General features: G+C 34.9%; 1 protein-coding gene across 1 annotated transcript in view; it reads left to right on the top strand.

Moving 5' to 3' along the window:
* Positions 1-12670, top strand: part of kl-3 (dynein heavy chain 8, axonemal kl-3) — a 1186420-nt gene that overhangs the window by 223242 nt on the left and 950508 nt on the right. Inside the window, exons 21-22 of the mRNA XM_089590651.1 lie at positions 122-352; positions 423-628. Of these exons, the coding sequence (XP_089446777.1) occupies positions 122-352; positions 423-628 (437 nt within the window). The remainder of the gene's footprint in view (positions 1-121; positions 353-422; positions 629-12670) is intronic.

The following is a 12670-nucleotide window of genomic DNA, read 5'->3' as shown; positions in this document are numbered from 1 at the left end:
AAATTTAAAAAAGAGTTTACAATAGATAAAGTAGAATACAATAGATTTTCTTACAATCGCTTTTATTTAATTTATTATAAGAAGCTTTTTTAAGTATAATTTAATAAGAGTATTGTTACAGTTGGACTTTTCAGAAAAAGAATATGATAAAATCATCTCAATGTACTCGCGTGAAAATGAGCATATTGTTTTCGAAAAACCTGTCCATTGCGTCAATGGTGTGGAGAACTGGCTTAATGCTTTATTAATAATGCACTGCCAGTCTCTTGGAACTGTCATTTCTCAGGGTTTGCAGTCACTGCTGGATCCAAATACTGATATTTTGACGATCATCGACAACTCCACCCTGCAAGTAAGAATTTGCCATTTTGTTTATTATAGTTATTGTTATTTTCTAAATTAATAATATTATATACACGTAGGTGGGTTTATTGGCGATACAAGTATCTTGGACACAGCAGTCGGAAGTAGCTCTAGTACACTCTAAAAAAGATAGAGGAATAATGAAAAGAACAAATCAGTGGTTTCTTGATCTTTTAAACAGGCTGATCGAAGTTACAGTAAAAGATTTGACAAGCTACATGAGGCTTAAATACGAGGCTCTTATTACAATTCATGTTCACCAAAGGTAGTAGTTAATAAAAATTTCACAATATGCTTCTTTTTTTACTGATAAGTTAAAGTATCGAATCTCTTTTATTTTAAAAAAGTCTTATTTTTACTTACATTAACATTTTTTTACTTAAGAAAAATTAAGTGCCATTAGAAGCGTGTATTGTTTGGCTTTTAAAAACAAAATTGTTAGAATCAGCCTATTAGGATGGGTGGTTTTGAACAGTGAGGGAGGGTTGGGAGCACCGTAAATCGCCTCCAGGGGTGTTGAACGAGCTTTCGAGATCGACCAACAATGAGAACCCTGTACTAGAGGCTCTATGCGTGATGAAACCGTGCTTCCGTTAGATCCTGAGCTGCCACTAGAGCAGGTGCCACTAATAAGTGGCTAGGTGGAAAAACTAAACAGTCGAGATCAGCCGGTAGCCAGTATACTTGACCCCTGATTCTTTCGGTCCCTAGATAATAGAGTCAGAGAGAGTAGATAGGCAGTAGATGAGATCAGGTGAGTGTCAGAGGTAACACTGCAGGATTGTAATGTCAATGTACAGAAATTTTTATTATACTTGAAACTGGCCCTAGCAACTACTGTACTCAGGCTTCACCAAACGAGTGGAGACCCTACGATTGCTAAGTTTCATATGATGTGGGTAAATGTTTTCAAGTCATTATGCCGTTTTTTTAATACAACAGAATCTACTTTATTACTTGAAATGCTCTCTAGAAACTACTAGCCAACACTTTGTGAGTAATAAGTGGTAGTATCAGGTGTGAGGTTTGTGTATGAAAAATGCACGCGATGTTTAAAAGTAAGGTTTATTTTAAACGATAGAACTTAATAATAAGTAATTATTTTAATAATTGCCTAAAGATAAGACTGTACCATGGATGGTATGGAAATACTTATTGAGAATAGTAATAATAATAATGTAATTAATAATAGTAACCACCTTAATAATGATGATATTGATCGTAATCATTTTTTAAAATTCAAACTAAGTAGAAAGAAGATCATGTAATCAATGTTATTTTGATTCACCAAAAAGTTCATTATTTTCGTATACTATCCTTATCACCTTAAATTATTCAAAAAAATACCCAATATATTAACTGGTCACTTAAATTTACTGAAGTACTAGCAGAATTTATGTAGTTTTAAATGAACAATAGGCTGTAAAAAAGTTAAAAAAGAACTATAATGTTGCTGAAAAGAATACCATACGTTTCAACCACCGTTAGATAGTTGTTTAAGGGCCATTTACTTGTATTTTCTCACGTTTCAATAAATGAAATGGGCTATTTGTCCAATCTAAAAGGATTAATAACTGACAAAAAATATGTAATTAAAAATAATTTTTTTTCTCATCACAATACTTCACCACCCAAGCAATAAAGCCCTGGAGTCTTCTCACTCTCCATAATCATTAGGGGTTCATGTTATTGCATCCATAAGAAAACCTGGAAGATTTGAATAATCACTAACGGAGTTATGATAAAAAGCTTATGTCTGACAAAATAGATTCTTTAATTGTCAATTTTCAATCTGAGGTTTTTACCTCAATAAATATTTCATGTCAGTTTCTTGACTTATAAAATTACATACATTTAAGGTCTTAAAATTTTATTTTTAAAATTTTTTCCTTAAGGGCTTTTTTCTGCCAACTTTGTTGAGTTGTCATATATCTGTTGGTAAAATAGTTGGACGTTCGATGGCTCCCAAGAAGACTGGTGCGCTTAACTTTGTCTTGACTGAAGTTTCCAGGGTTTTCCTGATCCACACGACAGTCATCATGGGTAATTGCGGAGCAGTTGTTAAAGCCCTTCCCCCTTCCAATCTCATCCCAGATCTTTCCCAATCCCAAGATCTAAGTACCCTGCAGTGCCTCTAAAAGAGAGCTGGACGTAAAGCACTACAATATATATTTAAGAAAAAGTACATACGTTGTGATTCTTCTTTATAAAAGAAACAAAGAAAATGTTTTATGGACTCAGCAATCGCTAATAACTTTCTATGAGTTACACAATTTTTGAAGTGAAAACTTCTTATGGCGCGTTGGACACTTTTGTGGGTGAGCATTTTCAGCCGTTCTCGTGACAGACGAGATTTTACACAGATATACTCCGCGTGTATTCTTATAATCAATGTATACTATACGCGCTCTTTGCATGGGCATTCGTTCGTGCTCTCGCGACAGACGAGATTACATACCTATATGTATACTCAGAGTGTATAGGTATGCGAGAGCGCTGCATGCTATACGCAGCAGCGTTGGTCTGAGCATTACTCCACGCTCACAGTTCATGCTTGATCGCACATAGCGCTGCTGCCTGGATCTCACTGCGAACTACTTGGCGCGAGGATTCAAATTCCAAATCGTATGACTTTTTTAGCAGACAGTAGGCGCAGAAATTCAAATTCGAAAGAAATCTTTGTATGTATTGGCTAATTATTGCCCAAAAATATTGGATAATGTTGTGTGATTACTTACAAAAATAGTGTACCAAGAGTTCTTTTGAATTTGAATTTCCACGCCTAGTGTCTGTTGAAAAATTATACAATTTTGAATTCGAATTCTCGCGCGAAGTAGTTCTCAGTAGGATCCAGTCAGCGGCGCTATGTGCGATCAAGCATGAACTGTGAGCGTGGAATAATGCTCAGACCAACGCTGATACGCAGTCTTTGCATGGGCATTCATTCGTGCCCTTGCGACAGACGAGATTGAGAGTTTTTTATATTTATTTTATAAACGAATATTAAACGGAAAATTTTTTTATTTTAATATTTCATTTGACTTGTGTTGCTGCTATGGTATTGTGTTAAAAAAATTGATAAATTTTGTATTTACTATTTACTAATATTTACTCATTCAAATAAAACCACTTCCTTCGAATATAGTTTCTACATTATTATACTTCATGTCCATTCAAAAAGTGCCCACATTGCTTTGATAAACTTGATTTTTTTCGCACAATTTCTCATGTCACGAGCGCACCTAAAAATGCTCACATAAAAAAGTGCCCAACGCGCAATAAGTTCAAGTTTTCACTTCTACCTGCACTCCCGAAGTGCTTAGTTTTCTGACGGATTATACACTTGACTATAACAAGCTATAACCCTTTCCTTACCTTCTTCATTCTGTGGTAAAACTAAGCTAATGCCATGGTTCAATGAGTCAGTATCATAGAAAATTACACAACCTAACCTAGGGAAAAAATGTGAAAACGCTCCTTAACCTTATAAATGCTTCTTAGCTTTTTAAAGTCCATTTAAACTACTAATTCATCAATGTCAATATTTTAAGACCTTAGCTATATCTAAAAAGCCTTTGATAAATTGTCTATAGCAAGAGCAAAATCCTAAAAACTGACGTACGTTCTATATTATTTTTAAAATCGGCCAATTTAAAACAGTCGTAATTTTTTCTAGATCTGTCTTTTTTTTTTTTTTTTTTTCAATATAACGTGACCAAAGAGCTTAATTTTTTTTTTAAAGAAATGACACTTCTTTTTATTTATTCAAGGATAAGCTCTTTAAAATCGAAGGGATACCTGCTCTAGAGCAAAACCTTTTTTTGGTGTAATCGCTGTGTATAGACGAGGACTGATACATGTTTATTTTCGAGAAACCCAAAAACTAAAGGTCCAACACGTAGTTGTTGAAGTCAACTGCCTGTTGCCTGTTGGAGGGAAGGTTTGTTACCTAGTGCAAAGCTTAGTTAAGTTAAGTTAAGTTCAGCCACCTATTTAATTAGTGAGAAAAAAAAAACCTTTGTATTTTTCATGTGTTAAATAATATTAGAATTGCTGCAATTTATAGAGCATATGTTTTTTGATAAGAAAATATCGTTAAACTTTTATACCTCCTTAACTTAAATCTACGTCGGTTAGAACGAATATCTTCCAATGACCAGCTTAACTGCTTAAACTTAAAATATATACATTTTTTTTTTTTTTTATATTATAGTGCTCTACGTCCGGCTCCTTCAATAAGGGCACTACTATGGGCACTTAGCACTTTGGAGAAGGAAGGGAAGAGGGATGGGAGGCCTGCCATTACTGGGAGGGGGGTAGGGGGAAATTAGGCAATTATGCTGCGAGGAGGTCGCCTAAACCCTCCTCAAGGAGCATTGCGTGGTGAAAAAGCACATATGAAAAATCACAGAGGTACTTGCCCGATAAGTCGCACTGGCCGGGAATCGAACCACGGTCTCCCGCGTGTCAATCCACGACCTAGCCGACTGAGCCACCGCGCGCTCAAAAATATATACATATTTTTTTTTCTATATTATAGTGCTTTACGTCCGGCTCCTATAAAGGGCACTACACAGGGCACTTAGCACTTTGGAAAAGGAAGAGAAGAGGGATGGGAGGCCTCCCATTACTGAGAGGGTGGTAGGGGAAAATAAGGCAATTTTGCTGCGAGAAGGTCGCCTAAGCCCTTCTCGAGGAGCATGGCGTGGTGAAAAAGCACTTGTGAAAATACACAGAGGTACTTGCCCGATAAGTCGCACTGGCCAGGAATCGAACCACGGTCTCCCCCGCGTCCCAATCCACGACCTAGCCCACTGAGCCACCGTGCACTCCTAATATATATATATATATATATATATATATATATATATATATATATATATATATATGTGTGTGTATATATGTACACATATACCTATATACATATAAAAATGTGTACAATGCAAAACAAGAAATATGCTAATAAACTAATGCGCATATCTTATTAAAAATAATAATTATCATAAGCCGGAAGGAATATATCTGAATTTTTTTTTCTTAAAAGTGAAAGGAAGTTAAATAACAGAACGGCTCTAGATAAAGCAAAGGAGAGTTACAATAAAACTCGGGAACAGTTGGTTTCGGTAAATTTTTTTTTTCATTATATTACAAAGGTGTGTATTTTTTTTTACGTGTACACGACTTGTACTGTACATATGCATGACGTTCTTACAAAGTTTAACTATCGTTAGTACTGAACTGAATTTTCTTATTTTTTTTTGTTCGTTTTTCAAATTTTTGTTTCAGTGAACTCCATAAATGCAGTACTTATTTTTACAAAGCTTCGTACTTCCTATGGGTCTGACAACCCCCTTGTTATTTGAGAAATTGTGTGTCTTTTTACTCATATCGTGTTTAAAGAACTTCGTTCTTATCGTGGGCTTCATGACCCATTTGAACCCCCAAGTTTGCTTCTTTTAACTTTTTTTTTTTTTTTCTTTATTTCTTGTTTTATTTTTTTTTTTTTCTTGTTTAATTTTTTTTCATATTTCATTTCACATTTTTTTTTTCTTTCTCTATTTTATCTTTTTTTCTCAGAATTTGTGTGTCAAATTCAAAATTAGCGCCTTAAAAACCGCTGATACGTTCTGCAACTCTATAGTATATGTTTTTTTTTAATAATTTACTTATTAAATAAATAATTTATTCATAACAGTAATTATTAGAATTATTCTAATGCCAAAAAAACATCAGGTTTAAAAAAAATTGGTTGGTATTCTATGCATCAAATGCATAAAATACTAATATTTAATGCGCAATAACGCGCCTTATTCGATTGTATGTACATAATCATATTTATGCTAATTAAATTTTTTTGTTTTTTAAAATTTATTATTTGGAAAAAAAAATTTTTTTTAGAATTAAGAGACTTCTAGTAAGCGACCTCCGTATCATGGAAATCTGTCGTTTTTAAAATTCCAGCCCCCAAGCACGCAACATAAAGAACTTCATTTTAAAAAACAATTAAAAAAATAATTTATCATCATTCAAATGTATTATCAGTGAATGCATATGAAAATGAAAAGTAAGTTACGAACCACAGGATAAGTACAAGAAACTGATTTTATATAGTTGGCAGCGCTCGTAGCAGAGTGAGTTAGGATTTTAACTTGTATTCAGGTTGTCAAGGGTTCAAATCTCCTTATTGACAAGTATTTTTTTTTTTTTTTTTTTTCTCAAGAATCGTGGAAAAAAAATTCAAAGTTACCTAAAAATTAGTGTAGAAAAACAAAATTCGTTTAAAAATTAATTGCTTGAGAGTGTGAAGGGATGGTGGGCCATGGTGTGGGGGAGAGTAGGGCAACACGGTTGAAAGATATAGGGCGGGGTTAAGTGGGGGGAAATGTGTAGGGGACTGATAGGGAGGGCAGTGGGGTAAGAGTGGAAACTTAGGAGGAAGAAACTTTTTTAGCCACTTCTGTTTTATACAATCTGTCGTTTTTTAAATTCCAGCCACCCAGTACGCGAGATAAAGAAGTTCGTTCTAAGAAATCCCCAAAAACTAACAAAAAAGTCAATGTAAGCAGACAAAAAATTAACAATGAACGAAAAAGATAATGCTCACGCGTATGCAGGGCCACCCTTTTGATGGAAATCCACCAGGATCGTCCGCTACCACATTGACCACCATGGCGAGAAAAGTGCCGTGGCACGTAAAGCCCAAAATAACGGTGTAGAAGGTTCCCAACTCCAAGACGTCACATCGGGTTCGAACTACACAAGCCAAGGAAGGCAAGGGTGCACACTAGGGGCTCATAAGACTGGATGCACTCGTGAGTTACGATGCCTTCGTATACAAAAAATAGAAATAAGAAATGTGGGCAACGTTAAAAAAAAGCGTATCGCGCGAAATAAGTAAAGGCTGGAACTAGCCGATGCTGAATACTTTGCAAGCAAAGGAAACACAGTGCACTGTAAAGATCTCAACGTGACAAGGATAGGGCATGTAGTGACAAAGAAAAAGGAAGATCAACAACATTCAACAATCCCTACCTTCCACTTTCATGGGGAAAATGTGAGAGAGAAAGTAAGAATAGAAAGTAATAAAGCGGAGAGACTTAAAGTAGAAGGAGCGGAAAAAGACTACAAAAAAAATCCATAAAACTATTTGCGCCTTTCTGTTATAAATCATGCACAGCGTCACACGATACTACAGAGTAAAGTGGATACCACGATTTGTTTGCGTGAACCATAAATGTCAATAAACCTATACATTTTCTTCGAACACGATTTTTACTAACGTTGTACCATTCACATAAGGAAACGACCACTAGGCTAGTAATTTCAGTGTTTACTTCGAACCGTAGATATGTAGAGAAGAAAGCAGTATTTACCACATTTTCTTTGACAAACTGAAAAAAAAGGGAGAAAAAAATTTATTTTTTCTCTCTCTTTTCTTTCTTTCTTTACAAAAATTTTGTAAAAATGTTAAATGTGAACAACTTCGTACTTTGCAAATCCACGAGTACTCATGTGTCTTTTGTTTTTTACCGTACAATAAGGCGATAAATATTTTATCATACAGCATGTAGCTTTTAACCAGCGCACAAGCACCACAACATGCAAGGGTAGAGCTATACTTCCGACTTGACTTGCATTATACAACCCTTCTTGTGAAATAAAATTATAGCTTCGGCAATTATAATTGCCTGTACAAAATGTTAAGTTTATGAATCAAAATTATGAGCCACGCATGGGTCACGGTCAAAACTAAATTTTTTTCTCCTCCCTCGCTAAATGATTTAAGAAGTTATCTGCAAAGAGGGAAAACGCAATAATCATAAGGAATAATATTTGGTTTTTTTTTCATTCTTAGGCCCAAGCCAGGGAAAAAACAAATAGGAGAGATAGAGTTAATTGAAAAAATTAAATCCAGGGATAGTAGTAGAAAACCTGGGGTCAATCTAGTTAACCACATCAACGTGGAAAGTAATATAGTATATAGATTGAAGTCAAGACAGTTATTATGGGAACATAGGCAAGCAACATTTAAAAAAATGTGATTTGTAATGTCATCTTGAATTGGTAATAATTAAAAAAAAAAAATTGACCTGTCATATTTAGTGCAACGGTTCACCTTTTGGAGGATGGCTCAAGGGGTAAGGTGAGCCACGCAATAAATAAAAATTGCAGTGGATAGACGAGTTGAGGGTATAGGCAAATAAGTAAAATACTAAGTTAAAGGTGAATTTGATTAAATTTCTTATATGTATTTATTTTGTCAAACAAGAAAATTAAATTGTTTGTTGAATCTGTTTTTAAAATTTTATTCCAGGGCTCGTCAAATTTAATCCAAAGAATATCATCGTTCTATACCAGTCTGGATCAACTGGATTGTTGAGTTGTCTGATCGATAGTGATCTGCGGTAGAGAGCAAGGAGTCTCTTTTAGATACGAGTGATCTACATTTGTGTGCATCTAAACTTTTTGTAGAGTCTACGACTCTTTCTTTGGTTGCCCCCATTATATTTGACGAACGGTTGCAACTCAGTACCGTGGTGAATACCTTTTATCTTTTGACTATCCAGATCTGTTAGCTTATAAGTGACATTGTTTATAACCCTCTTGATAACAATCAGACTTTTATACGAATATAAAAGATAAGGTGTTACTTCTGTATCCATGACAGGAAAATTACATACCTTGGCCAGAACAAGACTATTTAGATTACAAGTTTAAAAACTGTGACATCGATTTAATTAATCTGCATGAGCCTACCCCTTCTTTTGAAATTTTTTTTTTTTTTTTTTTGAAGATTAGTTTTTGATCCAATGGAACGTTGACGGTCTCCTGTTGATTTGGATATTTTATCCAAAAACGCATCAGTTCTTATTTAAATAGATTTCAAACGAATCATGGTATGTTTCATTCATAACATCTTGAACCATGGGAACATATTTTGCCCATCTTTTGTTTTTCAATGAAATAAATACCTAGTAACGTACTGTATTTATTTCTAGGCTCTTATTGTAAACAAGTATCTAATCTATGCTACAGTAAGGCACATTATTACATTATTGGTGTACATAATACTGTACTAGTTACATGTAACATTATTGGTTACACATATTTTACAATATTAGGTATGGTTTATTCAATTTGCTGGTTCGGTGATAATGTCATAAAGACCATCCTAATGAGGAATCTAGGTCATAGGCAGTTTTTTCTGCGAGAAGGTCACCTATCCCTTTATCAAGAGCTTGGCGTGGTGAAAAAGCACATGTGAGAATTTACAGAGGTATTTTCTTGAAAGAGTCGCACTGGCCAGGAATTGGACAGTGGTCTCTCATGTACTGACGCACAAATCAGCCAACCTAGCCATCACGTGCTTGTTTTTCACATCTACTGTGCCTACCGTCCATGAGAGTTTTAAAAAAATTATCAAGCTTTTTGATAATCTGTTCCACGGTATTACTTTGGGGGTGCCAAATGGAGGGAAAAACTGACTTGATCCCAATTTCCGTAAGTCCCAATTCCTATTTGTTATTGAATTGCATCCCTTTATAATTTTAAACTTGCTTTCGTTTGTCATAATAAGGGATGTGATGATTTATATGTCAGTTCAACGTGATGACTGGCGTAACCCGCGTGATTAGATACAACACGACGAATTTGGAAAAAAACATCAACAGTAGCCAATAAGTAATGAATGCCCCCAAATCCGCTTTTAGTAGTTCATAAAAATTTATCGAAAGAAGATCATAAGAACCGTTGGGTATAATTAGATGTTCTTCGAAATTATTTGGTCCTGTATAAACTTCGACATTTTGACAGCTTTTGTACAGTTAAACTATTTTTGCTACGTGATATCTGAGGTTCCGAGAAACAGAACTTTCATAGCAAACAAACGCTCATTGCGATTCCTGCTTAAAAGTGTGAAAATAGACAATTCTTTATCTTCCCTCACGTCAGGCTAACAATAATAGTGGCTCAAAGAATACGCGGCCTTATTATCTGACTGCTTTATATGCATTATTTCAATGTCATAAATTTAGATTGTCAACATCCATCGTTAAAGACGATCACTTTAAGTTGGGCATGAAAGAAGATAGGGTAATGTAGGAAGATAAGACAATTGCGAGTAACTCCGATTCCGTCGTAAAAAGTTGACTTTCTCCTCTTTTAGGGCATGGCTTACCATTTAAACTACACGCTTATGCCCAGAGTCATCCTCTTGACAGAGAATAGCACCAAGACTAATACTGCCCGTGTTAGTATATAAAACGAAAGGACGATTAAGTTTTGGATGAGCAAACATCATCTGATCGATTAATAGTTTCTTAACTTTCTCGAATGCGTCATTTTATTTCCCACCTGAAAATCATTTGATACCTCTTCGCAGAAAAGAGAACAAAGGCTCAACCATTTTCGTGAGTTTAACGGAATATTTTGAACAGAAATTGATAAAACCCATAAAGGCCTGTAGCTATTTAATGTTAGCAGGTCGTGGGAATTCACAAATAGCACGGACTTTGTTTAGATCAGTCCGCAACCTGCCTTTCGTTAAAATATGTCCCAAAAATCGAGTTTTCCAACGACGAAAACTAATTTTTCAGAAGTTGATAGTCACGCCTTCTTCATATAAAATCTAAAAAAGTTTTTCCGAATATTTAAAATATTCAGTGAAGGTATTTGACAAACAAATCTAATTATCAACGAAATCGTGGACGAATCATATAACTTGATTGAGTATTGTTTCAGCTGCACGCATTAGTGCTGCTCCACTCACTTTCAAATCAAATGGGACTCAACAACGTTAATAGGTACTACCACGATATAAAAAACCGGTGTATTTTCGCAATTCGCGTTTGAGGGAGACTTGCTGTAAGACAATACTTGACATAACTTCAACGTTTTGACAGCACCTAAGCAGGTCATTAATATCTAGTGCACCTTCATGGTCATCTTTGAGCCTTCTGTTTGATTCACGCGAATCCAAGCAAAATCTTACACTGCCGTTATTCTTAATGACCTGTCGAAGCCAACTTATATTTATAGTATTAGACCTTTCAATGATGTTCAACGTGAATATTCGTTCAATTTTAGCATCAACTTGGTCCCGTAAAGTCATTATAACAGGATAATTTTTGTGAAAACAAGAATTGTTGTCTTATAAAACTAACTTATGTTCGTATCGACCGAAACACTTAGGTGTCTCGTGAAAGATGGATCTGAATTGTCTGATAATCGAACGTAATAAATTTCTTTTCTTAGTGGAAGCTTCCTAAAGACTATCAATTTTTTCGTCAATTTCTCGATCCGATAAAATCAACGCCTCCACCCCAACGTTACCTGCCTTTTCGGGTTCAAAATTTAAAAATTCAATCTCCTTGAATATCTCATTCTTACATTCGATACTACTATTTTGAGGTACAAAAGATTCATTAATCTCACTCGTAGAGAAATGCATCGTTCCCTTCCTCGTATCGATTAATAGTTAGATGATCTTTTGACTGTCGATCCCGAAGATACAGTCACGTGCTAACCGGGGAGTAACGAAAAAGTCAAAAAAGAATCCTGACTCATTGATTTAGGGCACATGGCGTAATTGTTTTTTTATACGCATAGAATTCTTTCTAATGAATCCCGTAGCTCGTACACCAATGGTCAGGACAAGCAAGCATCCCTCGAAACTTCTTTGACTCTTCTTGAAAAATGCTACCAAGATACAAGTTATTCGACTATCCACATAGACCAATGCCTGTACCAAAACGTCATTGATCATAGCATTAATTTATGAACAAAAAAAAATAGCGTTTTTCATAAGGACTATTGTTCGTGAAATGGCTTTTGTTAAGAAACTTCTCCGCAGAAGACACATCAAAGGAACTAGCAGCATATAAATCAAAAATTTTTGACCATTGATTAGGATCACCGAAATAATCCTCAAACTGTGTTGTAAGCGTCGAGACAATATTACTCACAACCTTCTCTAGTTTTCCTGAACGTCAAAATCAACCTCATTAACTTACAGCCTAGTTCTTCAATTTTCACGAGTACTCACTGTATTACTGTATGGAGAAGAATAAGAATGTTTTTTTTCACGATGAAAATTGTTATTGATTTATAAAACGAAGTCTTACACAAAATTAAAACAAATCAAAAAGCAGATTTAATAATGTGATACACAATAATAAGACTGCATTGAGAGAAAAGTAAAAGCTTAGGAATAAAATTGTACGCTTACAAATACAATACTTGATACAGTAAAATATTCGTGGAATCCTCCATATTTAACAGCTATCTCAATTTTGTACCCATTACTGGA

Source organism: Copidosoma floridanum, unplaced genomic scaffold (genome assembly GCF_036245765.1).
Source record: "Copidosoma floridanum isolate Cflo_tuat_1 unplaced genomic scaffold, Cflo_Japanese_pri ptg000013l, whole genome shotgun sequence".
NCBI lineage: Eukaryota > Metazoa > Arthropoda > Insecta > Hymenoptera > Encyrtidae > Copidosoma > Copidosoma floridanum.
This window is presented reverse-complemented; position numbering and strand designations above follow the sequence as displayed.